This window comes from Lichenostomus cassidix, chromosome 2, assembly GCF_008360975.1.
Source record: "Lichenostomus cassidix isolate B80296 chromosome 2, HeHo_3.0, whole genome shotgun sequence".
Lineage (NCBI taxonomy): Eukaryota > Metazoa > Chordata > Aves > Passeriformes > Meliphagidae > Lichenostomus > Lichenostomus cassidix.
In genome coordinates, this window is record NC_139482.1 from 133,424,932 (window position 1) to 133,438,351 (window position 13,420).

Sequence of the window (13,420 nt, forward strand, 5' to 3'; positions counted from 1 at the left end):
GTCAAGTATGAAAAGACACTTTGCTGATACTTCCTCTGTGCTTTAGACAGTCTGTGGCATAAGGATTTCCAGAAACCAGAGTTTGTATTTGTATTCTTTTGGTTATTGGGTCTTGGTGGACTTTCTATAAACTTTTCTCATACCTTCTGAATCATTGATAGTTTTGCCATACACAACATCCTGTGGTAATTCTGTGATTCAGTAATGTTGTGTAAAAATATTCCCTTTTTAAAAAATATTCATAATAATTTCATTAGGTGCCCCTACTTCTCTTATCATGAGAAACAGTGAATAGTTTTTCTCTGATCTATTTTCAGCTAACCTACATTGTGTTATTTTCTCTGCTTTCCTAGAAAGAAGCAGCTCAACACCTTCGTTGCTTTTCTCATTATATTTTCTGAGTACATTGCATCTTTTTTTGAGGCAGTGTGACAGGCAGTACAATCTATATTCATTACAAGAATTTAAAGTGTAATGTAACTATATTTTTTCTAATAATTAATATTTATTTTGCCTTTTTGATGTCTACTGATTGACATTTTCATATATCTCTACTGTATGGTAATAGCTCATGGAAAGCTCATCACAATGTGTATATATAAACAGTTATGCACTTAGAGGAAAACTTGTCTTTACTCTGCATTTATCAACAGTGAATTTCACCTGCTGTTTTGTTTACGTTTTATATTATGAAACAATTTTTAACATTTTTCAACAGATTTTACTTTTCCACATAATTTTGTATCATCAACAAACTCCAACACCACCTTAGTCTCTCCTTAGCCTAAAAATGCAGTAAGTTCAAAAGCATGAATCTCTGTTGGGCTGCATTGAGAATCTTCCTCTGTTGTGAAGTCTGGCCTCTTGGTTACTGTACTTTAAAGGATATTAAATGATGAACCATCTCATCCTACAATAGCTTCATTTCCTTGGTGAGGGACTTTGTAAAAAGCTTTCTGAAAATATAAGTACACAGCTATTAACAGATTATTCTTATTCTTACAATTATTGACTCCTATAGAAAAACTATAGATTTGCCAACCAAGACCTAAAAACATTTGTTAATTCTTTTTAATTCCGTTTTACTCATCCAGAGGTCTTCTCATTTTATTATTGAAATTTAATTTCTTCATGAAGTCTCGAGTGACACCAGAGGCCCTTTGATACTACAGAGTCCATTAAAGCTTTCTGTGCAAAAAAAACCCCAACAAACCAAACAAAACAAAAGTTACTGGGTATATAAAACAAGTCTAAAGTATTAAAAGGTTGTGGTGCTGGTTTTTTTCAGAATTACTTTAGTGATCCTGTCCTGGCTTCAGATGGGACCAAGCTCATTTTCTTCTTAGTAGCTGGTATAGTGCTGTGTTTTGGATTCAGTACGAGAATAATGTTGATAATTCTCTGATTTTTTGGTTGTTGCTGAGCAGTGCTCACTCTGAGTCAAGAACTTTTCGGTATCCCATGCTCCACCAGTGAGGAGGTGCAGAAAAGCTGGGAGGGACCCCAGCCAGGGCAGCTGACCTGAATTGGCCAGAAGGGTATTCCATACCACAGAATGTCATGCCAAGTTTATGAACGGTGGGAGCTACCTGTAAGGGGCTGCTCAGTGCTTGGGAATGGGCTGGGCATCAGTCAGCAGGTGGTGAGCAATTGCATTGGGCATCACTTGTCTTTCTTGGGTTTCACTTTGCCCCCTCCTTCTCCTTTTTATTACAGTTAGCAGTAGTAGTAGTGTCATTATAGTTATTATCTTTTACATTGTTTCAATTATTAAACTGTTCTTTTCAATTATTAAACTGTCAGTCCATGAGCTCTATTTTCTTTTCTTTCCTTATTTCCCTCCCCATCCCATTGGTGGAGGAAGGAAGGGAAAGTGTGAGAGGAGACCCTTTCCCTCTAGAGGTGGGAGGACTGGTGCATGTGCCTCAGGGATGGCAGAGTCTGTCTCCATCCATCAATCTCCTTTTCAGAGCCCCTGATACTTTTTAAACTTTCTATCCCCTCTTTATCTCTGCCACCAGGCCGAGCAGCTCATCCCCCTGGTCTCTCCCCACACAGATGTCTTCTCTCCTGCCATCCACTGTAGCCTGAGACCTGCACAGCTGCATGGTTTCATGGCAGCTCCAGAGCATGTCTGCTGGAGCAGCCTTGGAGTCTTCATAACATTGAGCTGTGAGCCATACCCAAGGCAGGACTTCAACACCAGAGCAGCAGGAACTTGAGAGGCAAGCTCCAATTCAAATAACTGAATTTTTCTTTTGTATTTAATGCAAAAATAGATCAAGGCTGGACAACAGTTATTTATCCATTCTCATTGAGGTCTGCTGACCTTACTGAGTTTCATGACTAAACTAGTATGCTCTAAGTATTTCCAACCTGGAAATAGCATAATTCATTAATATTAGGACCTATAGTTGGAAGAAATAAGCTTTTGACCTCTCAAAACCACAACAGCCTGTTTCCTTGATGAGCAGCAGGTCACTAGGGCTTCACCCTTAACCACTGTCAGCCAAATCACTTACCAATTCTGAGTCTTGATCCTGAAGCCCTGGTGTAAAAAACCTTGACAGATAACCATTAATTACCTATGAAAAGAACTGTTTCTTTAGGATTTTGTACACAGTATATGTTCACCATATTTCATCCTCAGATGAAATACAAGGAAAACAGCAAGACGTGCCTTTAGTAATTTTAACTGAAGCCCACAGAAGATCCCATCTAAACAAATAGAGGGAGAATAATAAGAGGCAAGTAGGATCTGTAAAGCTCTGTTTGTACAAAGGTTCTCAATGGTGTGTACAGCCTTGCAGCTAAATGCAGCTGAACACAAGAGAGACAACAAACTTTTGAAAAGCAAATCTTTTCAGGGCAAAACTGTGACAGTAATAAAAAAAAAGATAGTAAAATGTGGGACAGAGGCATGAGTTAAGATATGAAATCTTAGGGGAAGAAACTACTGTATAAAGTATCTTAATTCAGAGATAATACAGTAATGGACAGCCTTCAAATGATTTAGCTAGCTAGAAGCAATGTGTTTGATTTTTGAGGATAAATTGTAGTAATTATCCCCAAAAAGACAGGGTGAGTAACCATCCACAAGTTTTCTACATGATATTATGGGAGCAAATGAATCAGGCATATGCTTGTGATGTGGTGCCAGTGGGGGAGGGGAGAGACACCAGATGTTCCTTAAGAAGCAAGATTTAACAAGAAAGAAAAAGCAGAACTTCCTCCCAGTGAGATCAACATACTTCTTCTGGGTTTTCATTCAAAAGAAATTCAGGAATGTCCTGCACAGATTTAGGTGGCACTGGAAAAGGTATGTAAAAAAAGGCTTTCATACACTTAATTTACTTAAGGGAAGCAATCACAAAAAAACAGGCAGCAAAGACTGGAACAGAATTCAGTCTTTTTTTAACTAATCCTTAATCCTAGAACACACTGCCTAAGCAGGAGCAATTAAAATAGAAAATCAGTAATTCTTATTAGAATAATAAGTTTGCAACAAAAAGGATCAGCTGTTGCCATTAGCCTCATTCTGGTTTATGATAAATTCTGATGATATTTTGGACTCATTTCTCTAATAACTATCGCTGTACTTTAGATGACATTTTGACATAGAACTGGCACTTTGTGGCTGCTTATCAGCTGTTCTTAAGCCTATGTTTCCCACGTGTCTGAGAAGAATAATTTTGTTCAGGTGAATTGAAAGGATCCTGTATCTTAGATATCTTCATGTCTAAAGGTTGCAATGGAAACATAACCTAACTAAAAGCCATAATGTTTTCTGAATTTGAAACTGATCTGGTGCCAACCAAATATAATGGGAGCAACTGACAAGCAATTATGTCTTCAAACAGACAGAACCTGTTAATTATATCACTTTGAAGACATTATTAACAAATAATAATGATCTTAACATGTATATTACTATGAAGATTATTAATGGTATAACCCACAAGGACTGTGGATTTCTAAAGTATGTGGCTTTTCCTACAAACATGAAGAATACAGCTGGTCACATGGTGGCATGATATTGATCATGAAGCATTTTTCATGTTAATGCTCTGAATCAATGCTTTTGTTTGGAATCTGAGTTGTGTTATGATTGCTTAGTCTTCAGAAGTGGTATACAACCAGACTGAACTTTAACAGCTGTATTCTACCAGAGGGATATTCTATTTTATTATGAACCAGTCAGTCAATGTAAAAAGTGAATAGGAATCTGGCTCTATTGTTTCTGAGCACGAATGAGCAACCTCCTTACAGAAATACAGGGCATTAACAACTTGATAAGCATTTAGTAAGTGTTAAGGAAAAAACAGTTACACTTTCACTGCAAAAAGGGAAAAAAAAGGATTATGTCAATACTGTTTGCTTATGATTCCAATATCTGATGAATAATAAATTTTCTGAACACCTTTCATAAGCAATTATTTTTCATTTGCATAATTTATACCTCTGTGGAGGATGAGATTAGCTAGTAAATACTATGGAGTCATCAATTATACTGTCAGTGTTTTCCACATTCAGTTGCAAAACACATGATGAATGAAAAAAACGGCAGTGAGTTGATGACACGAAAACAGGGAGATGTGTCTGCTGCAAACTGACTCTGTTCAGTAAGTGCCATAACTAGTGAACATCCTTGAACTGCATGGGCATCTCTATGAACATGCATGCATACCCCTGGGGTCCAAATTCAATCTCATATAACTCCCTGAAAGAATAGAATGTTCTGTTTATAATAAGCCACTATTGACCAGATAAATATGAACTGAGGACCTGGAGGTCATTTCATGTTTATTTGATAAGATAGTCTATATATAGAGCTGGGTAATAGCAGCTGAAACTAAACTCCTGCCATAAACATGGAAAAGTCCCCATATGATGTGCATTTGTTCTCAGGGCCATATTTGAAAACTTCCATGTTGATATAACTGATGTTCTAACAAATGTTGACATGTTATTGTAGAAGGAATCATTTCAACATCCAAACATAAGTATATTTTGGGTAAATAAGAAAAATACATATTTAGTCTTAGAATATACATTTTTTAATGTTAATTCTTCACTGTTTTTTGAAAAAAAAGCATAAATACAAGTCGGATAGTGACTATGATTCTATAATTTTGCAGAGAAGATGGGTAACTGAAGGCATAAAAGCTTGTCATTTACCTGAACCTCTGAAAATTCAGACCATATGCAGCTGAAATTGGATACTTCCAAAAGTGTTAAATAATTTTGGCATGTTTTTGATATCTTATAAAGTTATTTTGCAAAATCAGGTTAAGTGGAGTAAAATAACCTCAATTTATACTCACTTCTACTGGTTTTCATATTCTTAGTATGCGTTCTTGTAATTATGCTATATATGCCAGTACAGGACACTTGTGAATCAATTAACATTTTTCATATATATGTTACAGTCCCAAATTTGATTGTATATTTTATTTGCATGGTGTTTCTATTTTTACTATGTAAATTTAAATTTTTTTAATGACGATTTTTAAAATCTGGCTAGAAAAACAAAAATTGTTTTTTCCTCAAAGGTGAAAAGGAGTTGTTGGGCTGTCCTAAGTATAAATAGTCTTACTTGGATTGGATTAGATTAGATTAGATTAGATTAGATACCAGCCAACCAAACAAATCCATAATATTTATGTATTCAATTTCTTGGTAAGAAGACAAAATCACACAGTGAGTGTTACAGTACTTAGCTATTATGAAATTAAACTTAAGGAGCAGTGCGTCTTTTGATGCTTAAATATGTTGTAGGGGTAAGCTAAGATACCCAAGGTCCAAATACTCTCCTTAGGCTGGGAAAACCTCATATGTAGGTGTGGTACCTTTATTTTATACAGCTTATTAAGAAATGAAAGATTTATTGAGTCAGATTTGAAATACTAACACAGCAGGAGTTTGACTCAGCTTTCTACTGAGAAAACAGCTTCCTAGAAGAGATGCTGTTATGGCTTTCTGTCTTTTTCAGTGTTATTTCAAGAGTAATTGTATACAAAACCCCCCCTATTCTTGAAGTATCCCAGTCCAGAACCAAGGACTGCCAAATTGCCTTGTTGCCCATGTGTATTCTGCTTTGTGCCTTCAGTGTGACATTTTCTGCTGAACAGTGAACAGCATCAGTGGTCAAGGTGGAGACTGGTCATTTCAATCTCATGGGGAGCTGGTTAGTAAAAGCAGAATTATATCCCTAACTTCTGAAGTCTGAAATTCCAGGTTTGCCATTTCTGAAGCTAGTATCAGATGGGATTTTCTTTCTTGTTGAGTTTCTAATCTGAAAAGAGGATGTGGTACTGTGAAAGCTTATGAGCAGACACACCTAGCCCACAGTTCCCTGTGAAGAACCTGTTTTAAACACATTCATTTACTTAGTCACCTACTGGTTATCTCTTTTCAACTTCTCCCAAATTTATACTGACACTGAATTCCCTTTGGAATAACTTGAACCTTCTTAATCACAAAAATAGATCTGTGCTTTTTTTTTTTTTTTTTGCCTCTAGAACTGTGTAATTCCATATTTCATCATTCCAATTAGTTTGTTCCTAGGAAAATAGGCCTGAGAATGTGGGAGGTCTGCATGCCTGAGTTCTGGTTCCTCCTTAAGGGACTGCACATGCATTCTGCCCTGTGTTTAATTTTTACTGAAACAGCATTGGAAACAGACTGCAGTTTTTCTGTGTCTTAAGAGTTTACCTTTTTCACAAGGGAAAAAACCCCAACAATTTCTGAATTATTTTACATTACTAAAAATAAGTTTCATTAAAAATTAAGAAAGGGCTTAGGCTTTTAAGATGTTCTAATTCAAATTCCTATTTTTGCCAATTATGGGGTTTGCAACCACATAAATGGTAGGTGTCCTGACCAGAGGTAGTAGTTTGGAATACTTAACAAAGGCATGCAGCATCCTCATAGCATTCCATGACAGTCAGTGCCTCCAGAATGACTAAGGGAGCATAAGTGGGGCGTTTGGCTCAAGCTGCCAGAATTACATACTTGCCTAGAGGTTGTTTATATACAAATGAGCGCTGACTAATTGCCAGATGACTGGCACCAGGACCATCACCTTGGAAAGCATGTACAAACCTCCTTTCTCACAAAACAGAATGAGGGGGTTATGTTAGTGCCTGGTGCACTTTTGCCTGCAGCTTGGTAGCACTGCGAATTTGGCAAGACGTGTTGCAAAAGGCCCAAATCCTGTACAGCAGGCACATGAACTGGCCCAGCCCGAAGGAAATTGCACAGCATCTGCTGGCATTTTGCTGGATTAGTTGCTACAATTTGCACTTATTTTCACAAGCAACAAATCTATCCCTGAAGAAGCAATATCACTACCATTTGCTATGTTTTTATCTTTTTTCTCTCCACTGAAATACTTTTATATATAACTATATGTTCAGACCTTGGAAATATTCTTTCCTCATGGTGTCCTTTTTAATTTGACCAAAATGAATCCCTGTTTTCTTTCCCCTACACCATCAGTTCTTTTAGGATGCAGCTCAATCAGCTCTCTACCTGCTCTGGGTTTAGGACTTGGAGATCTAGTTACCAGACCAGGTTGTGCAATAGGTTAGCATAACATGTTATTAAATATTACATCATTAATGCAGACATATTCTGTCAAACATTTCTGTAGCTACTGAACATGGGTGTGTAATACCAATATGAAGGCATGTCTACTTGTGCCACAGTTGGACTTATCATTTTGAGCTAATATATGCTGGCACTGAAGACACAGAGGCTGGCCTGAAACTTCCTCCCTCCCTCCCTCCTTCCCTTTCTGCTCTTCAGCCACTTCTACTTTTCTGTTGTTTTGCAGCTTGTGCTTCCACAAGTCTTTACACACAACTCAACCAGATCTGGAGATCTAACTGGCGATAATTGTAGCCTCGAAACAAAGTAATATCAAATTAATAAAAAAAAAAAATTAGTTAGCTTTTACTAAACTAAAATGGATTATCTTTACAACACAGTTCGTTCACCTGCCAAATGAATCTTTGTGCTTACACTCATAGCATGGGAACAGAAACAAGCAATTAAGAGCAGGTAGGACCAGTTCCTTCTTTTGGAGGGACAGTTTGAAGTGGCTGAGTTACAGAGATACTCTTTTCTGCACTGATACCACAGGTCAGAAAATAAACACAGAAGAGATCCTTGGTGCACATTCAGAGATCAAACACAGATTTATTAGTCCTCCTTAGCAAAATCCTGATTGTTTCTAGATATTTTGAAGACAGAAAGGTAGAATGATCTGGTAAAGGTGTTAAAAACCAACATAAGTGTAAAAAATTATAAATATTGTAGAACCCATTTATATTTAGTTTAGCTGTATGGGAAAAGGGACACACATTGCTTATGTACATAGTGTTCATGTTGCTCCTATCAATTAAAAAGCTGAGGAATGCTGCAAAGCTTTTCAGATGGAAATATAGGCTACAGTCTTAAGTACCAGTACATTAGATTTTTAAAGTGACACAGGATTAAGTCTGGTCAGTTTTCAGAGCAGAGATCTTTGTCAAAATTCTTGCTACCACAGGTGTGTTACAATGAAGGCACAACCAAGTTGAAACAGCATCTTAAAGCACATAATAGTACTACTGGATGTTTGTTTTGATAATACCTACTGAAGTATCATGGAATGGTTTGGGTTGGAAGAGTCCTTAAAGACCATCTAATTCCCACCCCCTGTCATGGGCAGAGACACCTTCCACTGCACCAGGTTGCTCAAAGCTCTGTCCAACCTGGCATGGAACAATTCCAGGGATGGGGCATCCACAACTTCTCTGGGCAAACTGTTTCAATGCCTCATCCCTCTCACAGTAAAGAATTTCTTCCTAATATCTAAACCTGACCTCTTTCAATTTAAAGCCATTACCCCTTGTAAAAACTCCCTTTCCAACACTCTTGTAGGTCCCCTGTAGGTAGTGGAAGGTGCTCTAAGGTCTCCTGGAACCTTCTCTTCTCCAGACTGCACCCCAACCCTCTCAGTCTGTCTTCACAAGAGAAGTGATTCAGCCTTTAGACCATCTTTGTGGCCCTCCTATGGACTGGTTCAACCAGGTCCCTGTCCTTCTTGTGTTGGGGGCCCCAGAGCTGGATGCAGGGCTCCAGCTGGTGTCTCCAGGGGGGAGAGCAGAGTAGAGGGAGAGAATCCCCTCCCTCAACCAGCTGGTCACACTTCTCTTGATGCAGCCCAGGATACAATTGGCTTTCTGGGCTGCAGCTGCACGTTGCCAGGCCATGCTGAGTTTCTCATCAACCAACTACCTGCCAAGTCCTTCTCACCAGTGCTTCTCTCTGCTCAGCCTGTTTTTGTGTTTGGGATTATCCTGACCCAGGGACAGGACCTCATAACTGACCTGTTGAAATTCATGAGGTTTGCATGGGCCCTCTCTTCAAGGTCCCTCTGGATGGCAAGTAGCATAACTCTGCCTATATTCTTCACAATATAATAACAGTGTAATATTAATTATTGTATTACAGCAGTGCCTTGAAATTTTATCAGTTGTTTATGAGTGTCATATATCTTAAAAAGTACTATTACTTTTCTGAGCACCGATATCTAAATCATGACTTTACAGTTAAAACAGTTTACCTGAAGAATTTGCTCTTGCTAAGTAAAAACGTTGCTAAATGGATGCTTTTTAGTATAGACAATGATTTTCAATACTATGAAAAATACATTGTAGTAATAAGTAGACTTTTTATAATTCAGTTAGGCTATTTGTGAGGAAAGCTGATGAAAGCAGCAAAAATAAATTCATAGTTTTCAAACGTTTACCTTGAATACTTCATCAAAATGCTGTCTGAATCTGAATCTGTAGCCTCTATTACTGCAGTATAATGAATAAACACTGCCTCAAGCTGTGCCATGGGAAGTTTAGATTGGATATTAAGAAAAATTTTTTCATCAAAAGTGTTGTCAAGCCTTGGAACAGGCTGCCCATGGAAGTGGTAGAGTTACCATCCCCCTGGAAGGTGTGGTGCTTAGGGACATGGTTTAGTGGTGGACTTGGCAGTACTGGGTTAACAGTTAGACTTGATGATCTAAAGGGTCTTTTCTAACCTAAACAATTTTATGATTCTGTAAGTATGAACCTGAAAGAAAAAAAAAGAAAAGACAGGGCTATTTCAAACCACAGAAGAAACACATGCAATCAATACAGTAGAAGAGGTCTGTATGTGGCTGGAATACTGGTGGGCAACTGATCTGGAAGTTTCAAATGTGCCGATCACCATGTTTGTAAACTCATTTCTCATGCAAAGATGTAATAGATTTTGTTTAAAATAGAATCAACAAGGCAAAAGACCAATAATAACTTTTTCATGGCAGAAACACTGTCATAAAATGAAAACTAAGTACACTGCTTAGGGCAAGACAGATCTGGTTGGTAGAACAGTTTCTATTCTAAACATCTAGCTGTAGTTAGACCATTCAGTGACTCTACAGTTCCAGATTTATTCACTAGTCCTGGAACAGACAGATTACATGTCCATTTTTACTGTCAGATCTTGGGGGGAGGGAGGAGGAGTTAATTCTGTCAGAATTTTCTTGTTCTCTTTCAGTGAAAAGGTTTTGTTTGAAAAAAGTCTTGAACATCATAATCTCCTGAGCAAGAACTGATTTGAGTAGTAGAAAGGTTGATTTGAGTGTAGTGTTTAAATCAAGTAACCCTCAGAAATCAGCACTCCAAAATGCTGACGTTAAACTCTGATTTAATTGAGCAGCTGCTACAAGTGAATAGGAGATGAAATAGCTCAGCATTTTGTTCGACCATTCTGCATGTACACAATAGATTTGGCTCAACAAGAGCATTTTTTATTAAACAATGCCTTCATTTGCAGCTAGATGCAGCATATAATTGTATCATACTCACATTAGAATATAAGCATATTAACTTACAGTTCTGCATTCTCAAGGTTTATGGCACAGGTACAAATATCATTCTGTGGCTGTTCTTTGAGCATCAATACATGCAAAATGTGTCGTAAAGCAGATCTTAATAAAGAGATTCAATGCCTTAGGTGCTTCTTTTTCTGTAAAACTGTTGGGTCATGTTTTGACTAGTTTAATTTTTTCAAAACTTAAAAAATTCCAAGAATTATGGGAATGAAGAATGCAAAGGTACAAATGAACAGTGCAAATCAAATGTCTTTCCAAAAAGAAAGGGAAAGTTCACACCTAGTAAGTTTTGCTGAAGCCTAAAGTGACCTAGTCGGTTCAAAGGTTGAGTCGGGCATCACTGTTGGCAACCACTCAAAGGAGGGCACAGGGACATGGCTGGCTGGCACAAGCAAGGATAGTGGCATCCTAGGGCAGAGACACTGAGAGAGGGAAGGGTCAAGAACAGAGCAGCAAAAACACACAGTGTCACGGCTGGTCCTGTTTTACACTTGTAAATGTGGGATGTAGATGTGGGAAAACATCTTCACATGCACGACTATAGGAACATTTAAAAGTAAGAGATTGCCTTGATTTTCATGCTTGGGAGTGCTGAGACAGGAGAGCTGAAAGTTCATAGAAAGCGTTGCAGCACATGGTTGTAAAGCGATGAGCTTCCGCGAAACATAACCAACTCCCCGAACTGCGGCTGAGTTCGTAAGGGTGTACATGTGGCCGAGAGCGGTCCCGAGGCCCGAAGGAAGCGGAGTCCCGGGTGTCGCGGTGCAGAGGCGCTCGGCAGCCGCCAGCTCCCCGCGCCCGTCCCGGCGCGCTCCCGCCCAGCCCCGCCCGGCCAGCCCCGAGCCCGCGGCGGCGGCGCGGTCCCTTTAAAAGGGGGCGTGGCCGCGGCAAAGTTTGCCCAAGTTGCGGCGCGGGCCGGCGGCGCGCGGGTCCGGCCCGGCCATGGCGCCCCCCGGCCGGTAGCGCCGCCATGGACTCGCTCACCGCCCTCACGGGCAAGGGCGGCCGCCTGCTCCGCGGCACCGCCAGCCGCCTCTGGGGCGCCGTGCCCGGCGGCCTCCGCCACGGCCGCTGCCAGGACGGCCGGAGCCGCGGGGAGCCGGGCCCCGCCAAGCCGACGCCAGGTACCGCTGGGGAAGGGGCCGAGGGCGCGGGGGCGGCCGGGGGTAACGGCGGGCAACGGGCGGCCTGCAGCTCCCCGGGCGGCGGGCTCGGCTCCTCGCACCTTCCGAGCCTTCTCGGAGGGCGGCGAGCTTCGGGGGCAAGCGAGAGCGAGCGGGAGCAGCAGGGGGAGAGGGTCCCTTGCCAGCCGGGAGCGGCCCCGCCGTGCCCCGCGCTCGCAGCCGAGGCGGTCAGGGACACCGAGACCTGCTGGTGCTCCATTGCCGGGGCTGCTGGAGCGGCTGTCGGGGGATGGGGGGAGGGAGGGGGCGCAGGAAGAGCGGCACGTTGCCGGGGCCGGGCGGGGAAGAGCGGCACGTTGCCGGGGCCGGGCGGGGAAGAGCGGTACATTGCCGGGGCCGGGCGGGGAAGAGCGGTACATTGCCGGGGCCGGGCGCTGCCGGGCCACGCCACGGAGCGGTTGCACCGGGGCTGATCCAACAGCAGAAAACCGACTGAACGTCTTCCTGATTTCCGTGACACAACTCCTACACTTACTTTCACTTACCTCCCTCTCCTGGTATTTTTGCAGACCGGGCTGGAGGGAAGCACCTGGAGTACAGGTTGCTGGGTTTGAGATGTGCTTTGTGTGCGAGGTGGTTTCCGCCTCTCAGATGCTCCTGAGGAACAGGCAGCATTACTGGGAGGTAGGCTCGGTGATGCTAAAGGCAGAAGTTGTACCTCTGCCGCTCAGTGGTCAAACAGGTCAGTCAGGAGATAGGTGACTTCTTGTCCTGTGCCTGGGAGTAAGAGGGCTGCTGTTGTCACCTCTTTTCTTGATGATGTTGTTGGGCTGTAGGTATTGCAAGTCACTCATCTAACGAGAGCACTTAAATTGGCAAGAAATACCATGAAAACGGGTAAAGTGGTCAGTGAATGCACACATACTTGTTTATGCAGAAGAGGAGCAGGCAGTGAGAACTCTAGAGAGGCAATGCTATTGATTGGGAATTAAGTCATGACATAACTAGTAAGAGCAGCATGATCTAATGATTGCGTGGAAAGAAAAAGGTGTATGAAGTCAAGTTTGTGAAAGTGCTTTATAATAAAGAGCAGTGTGCAATGAATAGTAAATAGTTTTTTCCTATTTTGAGAAGCTCTGTGCAAAGTGGATAAATCAATGTTTGTTGTAGTCTCTACTGAGGTTGATATCAGGTCTCTATTGAAATGTCATATTAGAACACATTAAGTTTCTTTGTTACTGTAGGTTATTTTAGAAGAGTAAAATCGTTTTTCATGAAGGGAAACAAAGTCTTCTACTCAATGGAGTAGGCTAGGTAATAGGAATGCCCATGCAGCCAGTCAGATGCAGATGGTGTTTCCTTGTGTGCATTGGAT

General features: G+C 41.0%; 1 protein-coding gene across 8 annotated transcripts in view; it reads left to right on the forward strand.

Annotated features, from left to right (window-relative positions):
• OXR1 (oxidation resistance 1) overlaps positions 1-13,420 on the forward strand; it is a 260,480-nt gene that overhangs the window by 177,259 nt on the left and 69,801 nt on the right. Inside the window, exon 1 of one of the 8 annotated variants that reach the window (XM_085053405.1) lies at positions 11,824-12,045. The exons of 6 other annotated variants lie outside the window; for them this stretch is intronic. In XM_085053405.1, the coding sequence (XP_084909531.1) occupies positions 11,892-12,045 (154 nt within the window). In that variant the 5' untranslated portion in view covers positions 11,824-11,891. Of the gene's footprint in view, positions 1-11,823; positions 12,046-13,420 lie in introns of those variants that run through there. One more of the 8 variants, XM_085053406.1, reaches the window with a different exon arrangement.